Consider the following 16,456-nt stretch of genomic DNA (forward strand, 5'->3'; position numbering starts at 1 on the left):
CCGCGGCTGTCACCTGCATCCATCCCCCAGTGATTTTGAACAACGCGTCTTCTTCACTGGGGGCCGGAAGCAGCGTCAGCGGGGCATGGCCTGTGCCAGACGCTGTCATTCAGCACCACAAACAGGGCCGGATGATGCAGGTAGGTGGGGCTTTCCGTTCTCCGTGTGTTATTAGGTATAACACACGGTGAACAGGAATGTGCCACAAACACGGCACACGGGGAGCAAACCACCCTTTTAACACGTACGTGAAAAAACGGATCGTTTTTTTCACGGACGTGTGAAGGTGGCCTCAAGAGTAGTTTTTGACCACATATGGAGTAGTGGTGAACTCAGAAGAAATTGCACAACAAATTGTATGGTCCACTATCTCCAGTTACCATTGTGACAAAGAAAAATATGAGGTTAAAGCAGCATTATTGTGATTAAAAATATATTTTTTTCATTTTCACGGCAGAACGTTATAAAATTCTGTGAAGCACCTGGGGTTTCAAGGTGCTCAATAACTGTCTAGATATATTCCCTGAGGGGTCTAGTTTCCAAAATGAGGTCACTTGTGGGGGAGCTCCACTGTTTAGGTAAGTCAGGAGCTCTCTAAATGTGACATAACGTCCACTAGTGATTCCAGCTAATTTTGCATTCAAGAATTCAAATGGCACACTTTCCCTTCCGAGCCCTGCCGTGTGCCCAAACAGTAGATTTCCACCATATGTGAGGTATCATCAGCATACTCAGGAGAAATGGCACAATAAATTGCATGGTGCATTTTCTCTTCTTACCCTTGTAGAAATGCTACATTTGGGTCTAAAGTAACATATTTGTGGGATAAAGTAAAATTTTCATTTTTTTCTTCCACATTGCTTTAGTTCCTGTGAAACATCTAAAGGGTTAATAAACTACTTGGATGTGGTTTTGAGCAATTTGAAGGGTGCAGTTTTCAGAATGGGGTCACTTTTGGGTATGATGTGGTCCATAAAAAAATGATTTTGTAAAATTTGTTGAAAAAATTAGAAATTACTGATAAACTTTGAACCCTTCTAACTTCCTAAGAAAAAACAATTATGTTTCAAAAATTGCACTGATGTAGAGTAGACATGTGGGGAATGTTATTTATTAACTATTTTGTGTGACAGAGCTCTCGGATTCAATGTCATATAAATTCAAAGTTTGGAAATTGTGAAATTTTCAAACTTTTCTCTAAATTTTCGCTATTTTTACAAATAAGCAAAAAAGATATTGTCTTAAATTTTCCACTGTCATGAAGCACAATATAGATCTGAAAATAAGGAGCGCTGATAGTGTATCACCAAAGTGATCAGTGGGGTATACCTGGAAAATATACACTCACCTGGATCAGTTGTGACAGTCACAACCACTAGTGCGCATGAGATAATGGCGTCTGCTGCAGCCCCACGTGGATGAGCATACAAGATAAGGCAGAAAAGGGGTTAATGCTGCGCATCAGCCAAATGAAGACGTATAATGTTGATGAAGATGAGTATTCTTTTATTTCATAGGTCTACGCGTTTCAAGGTGACAACCTCTTCCTCAGGACCAATGCATCAACAACAAGGTACTTGTTGATGCATTGGTCCTGAGGAAGAGGTTGTCACCTTGAAACGCGTAGACCTATGAAATAAAAGAATACTCATCTTCATCAACATTATACGTCTTCATTTGGCTGATACGCAGCACTAACCCCTTTTCTGCCTTATCTTGTATGAAGCCCAATATGTCATGAAAAAATAGTCTCAGAATCACTGGCATCCGTTGAAGCGTTCCAGAGTTATAACCTGTCAACGGCTTCTTGGACCGTCCACTTGGCACTCACATTGAACTTGACAGGGCCCACAGAGCTCTACACCTTCTGGACCCAGATAATCCTCGCTCAACAATTATAATCTGTCGAGTCCATTTTTTTTCACTAAAAGATGTCATTTTGCAAGTAGCCCGCAAGAAACAGAACCTCTCATACAATGATCAGCTGACCAGAATTATGCTGGATCTTTCTCATTATACCCTGGCCCAAAGATAAACACTCAGGCCTTTATTGGATCTTTTATGAGATGAAGGTATTAATTTTGGCTGAGGATTTCCTTTCTCCTTAACTGTGCGAAAAGGCTCGCAATCCTTTATTCTGCATTCGCTGGTGGACTTACCAGCTTCCTTATCCGGTCTGGGCTTACCAAAAATTTCCTTACCTACTTGGCCTACCATACTCCTCGGACCCCCAGGTTCCTAGGGACAAACCAGAGTCTCCATGTCTAGCTCTCCTTCCCTCCATCTCAGAAGCTTCCTTCCCAGGGAGGGTCGACAGAATGATAAAAAAGATCCAATTCCAGATGCGAAAAGGACTAACCTGATCTCACTACCTCAAGCTAGCCTCTAGGGTTTCGAGGTGCCTATTTACTGTCCCTCTCTCTTGGTCCCCTCCAAATCCTTCAATGCTACTAGTTATTTGTGGGCGCTGATGTGGCGCCCCTGAGGCTTCAGTCGCCACAGGGTACTGCATCTCCCTTAAGATGTAGTACTCATCCCGGGTAAGGAGAGGTTAATTGCTGGTGGTTCTCACATTCACAGCCACACATAATTAGATGCCTGCCCACTGGGGGGATGGCCTAGGGTAAGAAGGGGGTTGGCCAGCATGGGACTTTTCCGGGGACTAGGACACCCACCTGGGGGGTGGGCACCACTTGGGAAAAAGGCAAGGAGCATCTTCACACATAGTTAGTTAGCCCTGGGCACAGCTTGGGGTGAGATGCACGTAGAACCTCGTTCCAATACTCTTCTACTCACAGTTCTGGGAGTGCCATAGGACCGGTGGCTTGGAGCATCCAGCTCAGCCCGGGTTCTCTACAGTTACACGAGATTCCAGGGTCTGCGGCGAGTGCAGGAAACACCCGTGACCCATTCCATATTCCACCTACTGTGGGATAGGAGGAACCCCTACCAGAAAGGACTCACAGTGGGAACACTGGTGGTGACTTCGAATTGCTCGGGATCGTCTGGGGCCCATCACAGTGCTTCGGAAGCGGCAATCGGTTACTTAAAGAACTATGAGTAAAACATGTGGGACCCGCAGAAACTGTATCCGCCGCCCTGCGCTTCGGTGCCCACCATTACTACATTCTCCACAGAACCCACTCCACCTGTGGGGAGCAGAAACACCTTAGCTGCTACTACCATCCGCCCCGGAGGACAGCGAGAGCAGCTGCGGCTAATTCCCTGGCCGCACACCGCAGGTGGCATCACAAAATCAACCTCCACCATCATCTTTCACCACCCTGTCCTTTATTGTACACCTCGGGGCCACGAAACCGGGCAGAAAGGGCCTCCCTGTGACACCTCCATTTAATCCGTTGCCCCGTGGGTGCTACACTGACGTTATTTTATTGAATGTATAACCCCAGTTACTTAGATGTGAATTGATCTTTCTTTATTTGCCTACCACATGCGATCTCAACTATTTATAAGCTACTTCTAGAGATGGATTTGGAATCTCCTCCCTCTCTCTGCAAGGCTTGGGAAACGGAACTTCACAAAACCTTTACAAAAGCGCAACAAGACAGATGTTTTTCCCTGTCTCACAAATCAATGCTCGCCTTTAAGTCCCAAGACACCAGTTTTAAGATAATATCCAGGTGGTGAAGGATTCCCTACACCTTGCACAAGTAGTTTCCAGGAGTCTCAGACTTGTCTTGGTGTTCCGGGGTGGCAGTTGGGAAAATTACAAATATATGATGGTTCTGTCTAACCCTGAATGCCTTTTGGGAGGGGGTAATTAAAGAAGCTAAAGAAATGACAGGAGTGTCCGTCCTCCCTTTCCCGGAGGCAATACTGCTATACATGTTCGTGATGTCCAAATCTATATACAAAAAGTCTTTGCTGAGACACCTTCTCCAAGCTGCCAAGATGGTCCACCGACTTTGGAGATCAGTAGACACTCCCATTTTGGAGGAATGATTTGCTGAAATCTCAGTAATCCACAGTACGGAAACACTGATAGCTAATTCCCGAAAATAAATAAACTTTGTGACAACCATATGCTTTCACTGGGAGGCCTTTCTCTCATCCCCGCTTTACCGACATGTCCTCAAGTAGTCAGAGACTGCTCTTATACTTCTTTTTCTTCCCTCTTTCTCTTTCCTTTTCTTTATGCTTCAGATGTGCTCTCTCACTTCCTTTTACCTTCCTTTTGCAGGTTGTTGTAGATACCATCATAGAGCACATTATTTCATTATGTTGTTTAATTGTTTTCATTTACTTGTTAAAACTCAATAAAACGTTAATTGAGAAAAAGTATGTACCTATGTTTACTGGGACAGTTCACTGGGTGGCCATTGCCCGGTTCCGTGACCCTGGAGGTCGCTTAAAAGGGGTTATGTACAGGGGAATAATAATAAAGGTTTTGTTGTGACGCCACTAGCGGGTTTCGGCTATATTGATGGAGCCGCCGCTGCACAGTCTCTCACCGCTGGGGCTGATGTTAATGGCAGCCTGGATGTTGTGGCCCTCCACAAGGGGACAAATGATGGTATTTGATGTTTAAGTCCTAAACAGTAACAAGGGTGCAGAAAGACAGTAGACCACACAAGGGATTGCAGTGAAACTCGTTCTTTACTCACGATGGTGATGCTTGCAACCCGATGGAGGCTGGTCGTCATCACTGGTCCCCTTAGTTCCAGTGCCGGTTTGGTAACCTGGTAGCTTCTTTCTCCTGCACCTGTCTCTGGTTGGTGGGTCCCCATGGCTAGGAGCGTCTGGGGGTCCCCTCCTGTTAGTCTTTCAGTCTTAGTCCGTACCGCGGGTAGTTTGAACCCTGTAGGGTCGGTGCTTTGTTCCGGTCTCTGGTTCTCCCGTCACTGTTGGTGCCCCAGACTTTATGGTCAGTGAGGTCCTAGATGGTCCCCTCACCGTGCAGATTTTATAAGGTTTGCCTGGAGCATTTTCCTGACCTAGGACTCTGCACCCCGTCGGTACTATGGTTCTGAAAGTACTCCACTGTACTCATTCGGCAACCACACATTTGAGCCTGACAGGTCACTGTTACACTCTCCCGTCAGTACTGTTACGTCCGTCTCCTTTCACTTCCACTTACTGACAGTCTGACCCCTCCTCCCTGGTTGTCGTCTAGTGGACTGGATCGGTTCCACCCCTAGGTGGCCATCCCTTGGGTCCAACCCTAGCCTGTCACCAGTCCTTGGGGAAGGGAAAAACAGGGATTATATGTGTGTTTTGGTGTTATCAGAACTGGCCTTCTGGGTCCCTGGGGGTAGGATCTGCATCTTTGACAGGATGCAGTTCCTTGTAGGTCCTGATAGCTTCAGGGGCACTACATATTCTTATGTAGGAGGTGTAAAATTATAATCAATATTGACCGAAATATTCACACTTTTGATTAAAAAAAACCATCGGTGCTCCTGCTCTTGCTTTGCTTTGTTTCTCACATAGCCAGGGCGCAGCTGTAGAGGAGGATCGCTGCTCCTCTTTTGACAGCACCAGGTCAACTGTCTGTATAGAGGACGGTGCAATTCTGGCGCCCCTGCGGCTTCAGGTGCCACAGGGTACTGCACCTCATCCGGGGTGCAGTATTCATCTCGGATACGGAGGAGGTCATCACTAGTAAAACCACCACAATCCACCAAAACACACAGTTTAGTTGCCCTCTCACTGGGATTGGGCTAGGGTAGAGACTTGGGGGGTGGCCATCACTAATGTAGTGGACTTTCTGCTCACTAGTTCAGGAATCAAGGGGAGGCGCTTGACACAGGGAGCAAGGCGACACACACACACACACACACACACACACACACACACACACACAGCCATTCAGTCAGTTGTCAGACCATAACGGACAGGGAACAAGTGAGACGTGGAGGACACAGTCACTGAGGAGGGAGCTACGATATAGCTCCCTCAGGAACGGGCGTACAGAGAACAGGATGCAGAGCCCTAGGCTGGTGTGCACTGCACGTCCCACCAGCAGAATCCGCTGGGCAGAGGATTTCAAGTTTTCTGGCCTACACCAAGTGCCCGGGGCACAGCAGCATATAGAGCCAGGAGTCGTGACACAATAGCGGCACCAATAACGGACTTGCACTGCCTGTCATACGGGACAGGAACGGAGTCAAATCCAAAGACACTGGTCCCAGCGTAGCTTCAAGCCTCCGGGACTCATAAAACACAGCCCAGAGAGGAAGGACTCACAGAGAAACCCACCGGATCTGACCTCCAAACTATTCAGGATCGGCTGGAGCACATGACAGCGGGGACCGGCAATCCAAAGGCAGCGACATATCAGTGAGTAAAGAACTTTGATTGCAACCCCTGTGTCGCTCCCTTTCTTCACCGCCTCCAACCCTGCGCTCCTTTAATATAGTGGACTACTACTCCTAACATCGTCCCTGGGGCCTGAGCTCTGCCTGTGGAGAACTATTCCATCCGAGCTGCGTTATCATCCGCCCCAGAGAAGACCTCCCGCAGCGACGGCTAATGCCTGCTTTACACGAGACAATAGATTGTGCGATAGCACAATCGATCGTACCGACCCCCGTCGTTTTTGCGTCACGGGCAATTAGTTGCCCATGGCACACAAACTCGTTTATCCCCCGTCACACATACTTACCTTCCGGACGACCTCGCTGTGGGCGACGAACGTCCACTTCCTGGAGTGGGAGGGACGTTCGACGTCACAGCGACATCACACGGCAGGCGGCCAATAGAAGCGGAGGGGCGGAGATGAGCGGGATGTAAACATCCCGCCCACCTCCTTCCTTCCATTAAGCCGTCGGGTGCCGCTGGAGGCAGGTAAAGCTGTTGTTCATCGTTCCCGTGGTGTCACACGGAGCAACGTGTGATGCCACGGAAACGATGAACAACCGCCGCCATTTTAATTAAACAATTTTATGAAACCTCGCGACGAGTACACGACTCATGATTTGTGAGCGATACTACGTCGCTAGGAGGTGTCACACGAGACGACGTTGTGCGGTATGCCGGATGTGCATCACGAAAACCGTGACCCCGACGACATATCGCACAATCTATCGTCTCGTGTAAAGCCCGCTTAAGGCTTGGCCGCACACCACAGGTGGCGTCACGAATAACTATGTCGCGCCCGGGGCAGCCGAGCTGCTCGGATCCGGGCGGTCCGTGGCTCGAGGGGTCCTGGACCCGAGGGCACCGTTGACCATAAAATAATAAAGTCAGACTACGCCACTCACGGTTTGCGGCCAGGGATGGTAGGGCCGCCGCTGTAGGTTCCTGCTTGGGATGATAGGTGGGGGCAGCGTGGATGGTGGATCCCTCCACGAGTAAGGCTTTTCCTCAGGGGTAGGTGAAGGGTTAACGTGGAGGCGTGCAGCAATAAGTCAGTCCAGACAGGGAGTGCAGTTTGGTTGTTTTTACTTACTGCATTCGCGCCTTGGGGACGTACTGGATCCCAGGTGTGCCCGTATCCTTACAGCTGTGCCAGCCAACCTGGTGTCACTCTACCACCGATGCACTCTGGTGTATTTGTCAGTCCTCCCTGCTGTGGAGCACTGGGAGGCCTCTCTGGTATCTAGTGCCTGCCGCAGGCAGCTTGGATATTTAAGGGAATTTCTCCTGGTCCCCTCTTTGCTGCAGTGCTGATGCCTCGGACGTTGGTGGTGGCAGATGAGTGACGCCCTGGACTAGCCAGGGGGTCACAGATAGGCCCTTACACTACACCTGTCCCCCAAAAAGGTACCAGCAGTCACCCAAAAACCCTGAGTCACCCCCATCTGTACCAGACGTCCACACCCGGGGGCGGAGTCAGGCACTTGGCTACGCCCACCGAAGAGGATTGATGGTCAGGGGCGGGGAAAACCAGACAGTTCAGTGGAGTACAGTGCAGTGGAGTACATGACAGTGGAGTTGAGGAGTCGAGGAGAGTACAGGAGAGGAGAGTGGAGTGTGAGTTAGGGAGAGGAATGGAGAAGTCTGTCAGGGCCTAGGTTGGAGCCTAGGGACCGTGTGGCCAGGAGACAGGCGGTGGTGGCCGTCTGCAGGAGGCCGGGAGTAGAACCAGCGGATCCGTCAAGGTACCGGGGCAGGGAAGCAGCCCGCTGGTATCGAATCGGGGAGTCAAACCGAAACCGGAGCACCAGGAAAGGGTACTCAGACCCCGTACAAGGCCCAGAAGCAACTGGACCAAGTCAAATGAACTGATTACGGTCTGGACTATAGGTCCATTCCCACCCCAAGTCCCGAGAGAAGGCAACAGCCCACCGAGGGGGATAGCAAGCCACCGCCCAGGCACCAAGATCCCATGGGCCAGCGCCTGCGGGCAAAAGGGCTCCTACGGCATCTATAAGTCAGGGAGCGGACTACCGGTGTTCAGGCATAGTAGTCACACAGCTTACAGAGGTGCAGATGAAAGACGGACACCATCAACCCGAGAAGGGGGAACAACGCAGCCGGCTGCGGGCACCGACCACCATCCCGTTTTTTGTTTACTAGTGACTCCAGTGTGTTTCCTCACAGTGAGTACACCAGTGCCTTCTGGCACCGCACCGCGCTATGCCGCCCCGCCATGGCATCCTCTTGTCCCCAGCGGGCCCCGGGACCCACATCCTCTACCCACGGAGGGGGTTCAACACCTAGCTGCTCCACAACACTACACCCGGGAGCCCCCACCATCACCAGCAGCGCTGGTGCCAATAATCACCACAACCCATGGGTGGCGTCACGAACAATCTCTATAGCGGCCCCGGTCGCGCAACCACCCACTCACCAAAACAACCCCTTCACAGAGCGACGTGACCCCCGGTCCGGAGACGCTCGAGCCACCAACACACACCCGAGCCCGGATCCGAGCGGCTCGGCGGCAGCAGCCAAGCGCGGGGCGGTACAGATGAGTCCTGGAAACCCACCCGCCTGGCAGAGTTAACAGATCGCTTGAAGTTTTGGTCTGTTCTGGGATCTGCACCACGTGCGTGCAAAGTACTGTGAGCCCTGGATGTCCACCCCACAGGATCCCCCTGTCCTTGGAGCTTGCTCTATCAGTCTCCAGCTACTTTTCTCCTCTGAGTGGCTGATCTTTCTACTCAGGTCTTTGCAGGTTCTGTGCTACTTTCAATGTGTCTCAAGAGTCTGTTGTCTGTCTTGACACCTTTCCTTTTACTCCTTCCTCTCTCACTCCTTCCTACTAACTCACTAACTCTTTCCTCTTTCTGTTCCGTTCTCCAACTGACTAGCCAGTAGCCACACTTCCCAGGTCACTTTCTCCTCCTCCAGGTCTGGTCCCTCCCTTCCCAGTTGGCTCCCTGTTAGCTCACAGTGCCCAGCCCTATCACCTGGCTCTAAGGGGGGTCTCCCACCATGGTTGTGAGTATAAAGGTCCTGGTGTGCTAGTGTGTGTGTACTGACTGGCACAGTCATGTAGGACCCAAGCTGTTACCTTGTTGTTACCTTGTTTTTGTGACACCTGGTTACCGCAGGGGCGTCACAACTACAACCCCCATCCTCATCATTCCCCCCCTTTATTGACACTGCGGCCGCCGGAGTGACGATTTTGCTGCATCTGGCAAAAACCGGATCAAACGCAAGTACATGCGGCACAATCCGGCGCTAATGCAAGTCTATGAGGAAAAAACGCATCCGGCGGCAAAAATAACGGATGTATTTTTTCTGCAAAGCGCCGGATTGTGAGTGATTGCAAAAAACTGATGTGTGAAAGCAGCCTAATTGATTGTGTTTGACAACTTTACTTATTTTGGGATCGTAATCCACTGATATGTGACTCAGGTTTTGGAAATAACTAGAGATGGGCGAGCCCTAAAATGCTCGGGTGCTCTATACTCGAGATGAGCAGGTCAAACGCTCTGTAAGTGCTCAATTCAAGTAACGAGTATAATGGAAGTAATTGACTGGGCAGTTCGGTTCTCTGCTCACATTAAGTCATCCATAAAAAAAGCATTTCCGGGGGAGAGAGGACAGGTTTTTTTTTTTCTCTTCACACACCACATCCAAAAATGTTACTTTAACCCCAGTGAGAGGCATTCAGAGAATTGAAAATGGGTTTCCTTGGGGTGCCTGCACCCATTATGCAGAGAAGCATGCATGTGCATTGTGGTCGTTGTTTCACGGACAAAACATCAGAGCACCCGCTATACTCATCCGAGCTCTGCAAGTACCTGAGTACCCCGATGCTCGATTGAGAAACTGCTTGCTCATCATTAGAAATACCCCTTTAGGCCCGTTTCACATGTCAGTGAAAAACACTGACGTTCTTCACTGACGTGTAAAACACGCACATGTCCCGCCGTGTTCCGTGATTCACGGCACACGTGGGTTGTCCATGTGCAATCCGTGATCCCGTGATTGCACATGGACATTACTCACCTGCCTTCATTACTGCTGTCCATGGTGCTGAAGTCTCCAGCTCTCCAGCGTCCGCCCAACGCTCTCAGCAGCTACTTCCTGGTCGGCAGTTCCTGCTCTCATGAATATTCATGAGCCAGGCAGGAGCTGCCGAGAGCGGAGCAGGCACAGCGAATCGCAGGCAAGGTAAATTAAAAATATTTAATATTTAATATGTCCGTGATTTTATGGTACGTGTTTCACTGATCACACACAGATCACACCATAGTGTGGTCCGTGGGTCATCAGTGATGCCATAAAAAAACTGACTTGTCTCCGTGCAGAATCACGGCCACGGATGTACGCTGCTCGGAGACACGTTCAGTGAAAAATCACTGATGTGTGAGCAGACCAATTGATTATAATGGGTCTGCGTATGTCAGTGATTCTGGTACGTTCAAAAAAAGGCAAAAACGTACCAGAATCACTGACGTGTGAAAGGGGCCTAAATGACATGTCAACTATTCGATGGACTCCTTAACGCTTAACACTTGCTAACATGTTCCTATTAAAAATTCTAACTTACTTTTGGATGATCACATAGAATCTGAGCGGCTTCTTCAAAATATTTTAAATCCATTTCAACAAGGAAAATAGGCAAATCATCATAAGCAAAATAAGCCAGAGCAAGAGAGGCAAAACCACGGCTGGCCAGGAGGCTACTACGATACTCTAAAAGGCCACCATTACCTCCATACATGTCAATAACTCCTGGAAAGGGTCCTTCACCTGAAGAGAATACAAAATAGAAACAAAAATAGATTTCAACCATATTGAAGGCCAATTAGAGGGACTTCCATTTATTTAAATCTATTAAAAAATGTATTGAAAATTGTTCTCGCCACCAAGCATGTTTTATATCTGTGTTTCGGGAGTCCACATCATGTTAGGAAGGTAAAAGAAAAGGCAGATCCTAAAGTTTGGAATGACGTATTAAGACAGTAGGGGAGCAGGAGACTGAGTGGGTGCAGTGTAGGTAGGTCATATTGTAGACTCACCAATTAGTGGGCAGCTCCGGAGCTGACAGTCACCTTCCAAATCTTTATCTGAGGAGTAGCGGTCTTGTCTGTAATATGAAGGTGGTGGGGGACCCCAGTGAAGTCATCTGAACGGTTTTTTTTTGCAAGAGGAATATCCCAAGAGGTGGGATGTGTACTTGGAGTTTAATTTTTATTGTATTCCACAGAGGAGACAGGTAGTGGTGCGCTCCATACATCAGGAGGATTTTCAAGTAATCACTCCCACTTTCCCCACTGTGGGAAAAAGGAGGTGGAAATATTGCTTCTTCCATGCTTTCTAGAGATACTCACTGCTAGGACCCTCCATTTAAAGCACCATTCCAGTGTTTTTGTTTTTATTTTATTTCAGCCCTAGAGTGGTGCTTTAAATTTAAGACCCTTGCCCCCTGTCTTATACTTACCCTCACTTTATCAGTAATCAGCGTTGCTCCCGTCAGTCTCCTGTGATTTGTGACCTGCCGACAGCACCACTGGGCCGCACAAGGGGTCATAACTCAATACAAGTCTATGAGAGCCTCGTTCTTGCTCTCATAGACTTGCAGTGAGAACTTGTGAAGTAACTTCTGTTTCCAGCAAGTCGAAATTTACTGTCGTAAAATGGCGCAGCAGGACTTGAGCGACACTGAAAAAAGGTAAAAATGCTGGAGGGTGATTATAAGACTGAGGGCAGTGGACTTAGACGTAAAGCACCAACCCAGCACTGAAAAAAAATGCTGGAGTGGTGCTTTAGAAAAGCTGGGAGAGTAAAGGGTGAACGAATATTGGGCAGACCAGCACTCTTCCTATATGGGCAGTGAGAGACTGGTCTGTTTGGGCAGAGTAAGAGGTCATGTATAGAAGTGAGGATGTAAGAGACTTGTGAAGATTTAGCGAGGGGTTGAAAACATTGGAGATGGGCACGACAGGTGTCTTGTAAAATCCTGTGGTCACAGCAGCATTAACATAGTTTTAACTAAATCTTCCCATGTTTTAAAGTAGTTGTATATCAATAGGTTATGGCATCAGTTTAGGTTCATCAGGGGTACAATTTCTGTATCTATGGTGCCCCTGAGGCTTCAGTTGCCACAGGGTACTGCATCTCACTTAAGGTGCAGTACTCATCCCGGGTAAGGAGAGGTTAATCGCTGGTGTTTCTCACATTCACAAACCACACACAGTTAGGTGCTTCCCCACTGGGAGAATGGCCTGGGGTAGATAGGGGGGTGGCCATCATGAAGCATGGGACTTTCCTGGTCACTAGGACAACCACCTGGGGGACGGGTACCACTTGGGGAAAAAGGAAGGAGTATTCTCACACTTAGGGAGTCAACCCCAGGCACAGCTTGGGGTGAGGAACACAGTTGGGACCTCGGTCCAATCTTCTTTTACCTTACACTTCTGGGAGTACCATAGGACCCGCGGCTTGGAACAGGTAGCTCAGCCCGGGTTCTCTACAGCTACATGGGATTCCAGGGTCTGCGGAGAGTGTAAGAAACACCTGCAGCCCGTTCCACATTCCACATACACCAGGATTGGAGGGACCCCGACCAGAAAGGACTCACAGTGGGAACACCGGTGGTGACCTTCGAATTGCTCATGATCGACTGGGGCCCAGCACGGTGGAGACTGGTACTCCAGGAGTGGCAGCCGGGACTGTGAGTAAAGAAACCTTGAAACCACAGAGACTGTGTCCGCCTGTCCTTGCTGGCTCCGGCGCCCCGCGCTTTCAGCGCCAGCGGCCATTACTTTTCTCATCATCCTCCCTGGGTCCCACTCCACCTCTGGGGAGCAGAACCATCTTAGCTGCTACAACCATCCGCCCCGGAGGACAGCGACAGCAGCGGCGGCTAATCCCTGGCCGCTTACCGCAGGTGCCATCACGAGACAAACTATCCTATCCTCCATTCATCATCCCCTTTTTATTGTACGCCTCGGAGCCACGAAGCCGGGCAGGGCCACCCATGACATCCCCAGACCCGACATCACCAGGCCCGTCGACGAGTAAACAGTTATCCCCTTGCCCCGTCGGTGCTTCATATACCCATACAATCCCAAGAAGTGGTGTAGGGCATCCTCACATTTTCCTTTTTACCTGCACAGCCGCATTGCTGCCCAACTGGAGCGATCTTCATTCACTTAAACGCAATGGTGATAAAACAGCGAAGGCACAGTGCACTACACTACTGTTGCTTGTCCCTGCATTATTTGGGTTGAGGTCCTAGTGAAGACATCACTTTAGAGCATGGGAACCTAAACATTGGTGTGTAACATGAGCTAATGGGACATTAACTACTCTTGCCAAAAAGGACACCACATATTACATAACTAGAAAAGAAAGATAGCGCATATGAGAAGCACCCGTGGAATGAATCTAAGGTTTGAATATAGAACTGCTCACCTTAGGAGGTTGTGCGCCCCCACACAACCCCAGTTGTATGTGTATAAATCCTCCAGGTAAGGGTACTGATTTGCTGAAAGCGTTGTGTAATAACAGGAGCTCATCTTTTCTATAAAACTGGCAGCTACTTCAATAGCGCTCTATCAGACCGAAACACCTATCCTGTTATAAGACCACATATTACATAGCACTCATGGATTACAACCCCCCCAAAATCTTAATAGTAACTGTATTAACCTGATAATTAGGCCCTAATTTTGTTATGGGTTTCTTTTCATACTCTTACCTACCAGGTGGCAGAAAAAGTGCTCCTCGTACCCGTCCTTCTCTTATTAATATTCTCTGGACTCCGGGAGCTGAGTACCATCTTTCAATGACCTTGCTGGCAGCAGGTTCATCTTCATGGGGCTTGAACACCAATGAGGAATATAGCTCCAGATGAATTAAGAAAGGACTTCCTATTACATCACGTTTTATCAGCTTTTTAAATGGGGTTGTTGGTTTAAGGGCCCAGAATAATCCCATTGGACAGACTCCATGGAAGTCTCCACCAGTGGCGGGAGATTTCTCCAAATCAACCTTCCCTTCCATGTCTGTCTTGTAGAAAGCTCTGGAGTGAAATATATGACCTTTCTCATCCTTCAGCCATGCTCTAAGAGTGATTACCAGGTCGGGGGGAAGGCCCCAAGCTTGGATCTTCACAGGTTCATCCGCCAAGGAGATCTCAGGAGAAACGGATAGACCAACCATATCTGAAGATCAAGGAGTCTTAAAAGGGAAACAAGGGTCAAGAAGACACAATTAAGAAAAGTATTTATTGTCCTAGAGTTTCCACATACAACACTTCATACATTCAAATAAAATAACACTGTGTACTTATGAGGCGCAAGAAAATACTAGTCATGTTGTCTCTTGACCGGAGTTCAGACAGCCATACAGTAATTTCACCAGCACTCAATGTATTATGATTATTAGGGTGTCTAAGAACAAAGGAAAACTTAGCAGGTAGGGTTTCTTTTTGCACAATTTAGGCAAAAACTTTAAAAAGAGTCAACTTGAAACAAAAATTGTTGTAAAAATAGTGGTAACGGTAATCCTGACCCATGTACCGAGAAGTCCTCTAATTTGTGTGTGCATCACAGGTCACGGCAATAATGCCATGTGCTTCTACAGACAGGAAGAACATCTTTACATGGCGCTGTATGGTGGCACCAAAGCTGGGGCTTAGATTAGAGTTGGCCTCCAATGTGGGTCTTCTGATCTACAGATATCGACATCTGTCTTGGGTCTCAACAACTCCCCATTTTAAGAGCTTAGCCAAACTTTTTCTTTATCTATGATCATCTGTGATAGCTTACCCTTGTGGTGGTTGCACACAGCCAATTTTAAAAGAAGCATTGCAAAAAGTAGCACACCACTAACTCCTTCACCATCCTAAACCATATCCTATTACACTAAAGAATGCTATACCATCCTAGACCACCATGGACAATGGGAATAATTAACATTTTTCACCATAGATCACAATATACATGGGTTAACATATTCTGTTGTATTAGCATGGGCGTTGTGGTTTCCATACACATGTTACATGGCTGTGCCAGATCTGAAGCCCGTTGGATACTAGCAATAGACCCAACTGATTTAATAGGGGCATATGACATCCACCATAACGCCGAATGGAGTGTTATCTGCCCAACGTGAAGCTGTGAAAAAGTCCCTGAATAGAGACCCAGATGACGCAGATGTCAGCTGCATTTTCATGATGTATTGATTGCGAGGTCATAATAGGTGCAAAGCTACTGAAAAATAAGAATAGATTAATACTTGCATCTTGGATGGGGAACCTGAAGGTTTTGTCCAATTATGGTGCAGTGTCCTTAGCAGCTGGAGACTTGTGAAGTGAGTCGGCAGGCAACTGATGACTTTGCTTGACTGTAATACATGCGACTTCATTCTAAAATGCTAATGGAGGGATGGGAAACGTAAACAAAATTGTCTTCATGGTATTGAGTCTTATGATGTAAGTAGCAGCTTAAGGCTGAAGATCATAAACTGCCTTGTGATCTTTTTTAGATTAAAACCTTGGCTGTGTTTATCTTGTGTCATAAGTGAGCATTAGAAAGTCTCATCTGTTTGCAGGTTATATGCACTCTGCAGGCAGTCAGCCTGAGGAAGTAGGGCGAGACGCACGTTGGGACGCAGGGACGCACACTCCAGGCAACTTATTGCAGGCTATCGCATCCACATAGATTGACGCTTTTCTCTTATTGTGCACTTTGTTTGCATCTGTCAGCTACTATGTCTTTACCAGTACAAGTAATACTTTAATGTAACATGCACTTTAGGCTGGGTTCACATCTACTGAAGTAATCTGTTATCAAGGATAGAGATTAGAGAACCCCCTGCAGTTCGGTTCGCGGAACTGGACCAAACAAGGGGTGCGTTCGCGAACCTTTATCGACCCGAACTTCGAACCTTTCCGAACCCCATTGGATTCAATGTAAGGCCAAATGTAAAGCACAGAAAACACCTTTAGGGGGGTCGAAAAGCTTCAAAAACGGCAAAAATATGCTTTACAGACCAGCACCACTGTTTTGGCTTAGCCATTAGTTTCCAATGCTATTGACAGAAGAAATATAGAGGTGAATGAGAGACAGGTGTAGGGCTGGTGCTC

At 48.1% G+C, this 16,456-nt stretch overlaps 1 protein-coding gene across 1 annotated transcript in view; it reads right to left on the minus strand.

Moving 5' to 3' along the window:
• The window catches only part of LOC142256207 (acyl-coenzyme A amino acid N-acyltransferase 1-like), a 33,403-nt gene extending 17,711 nt beyond the window's left edge, over nt 1-15,692 (minus strand). The window contains exons 1-3 of the mRNA XM_075327777.1: nt 15,607-15,692; nt 14,070-14,547; nt 10,910-11,112 (exon numbers count right to left, since the gene is read on the minus strand). Of these exons, the coding sequence (XP_075183892.1) occupies nt 10,910-11,112; nt 14,070-14,529 (663 nt within the window). The 5' untranslated portion in view covers nt 14,530-14,547; nt 15,607-15,692. The remainder of the gene's footprint in view (nt 1-10,909; nt 11,113-14,069; nt 14,548-15,606) is intronic.
• Nucleotides 15,693-16,456: the final 764 nt, after the last annotated feature.

Source organism: Anomaloglossus baeobatrachus, chromosome 1, assembly GCF_048569485.1.
Source record: "Anomaloglossus baeobatrachus isolate aAnoBae1 chromosome 1, aAnoBae1.hap1, whole genome shotgun sequence".
Taxonomy (NCBI): Eukaryota; Metazoa; Chordata; class Amphibia; order Anura; family Aromobatidae; genus Anomaloglossus; species Anomaloglossus baeobatrachus.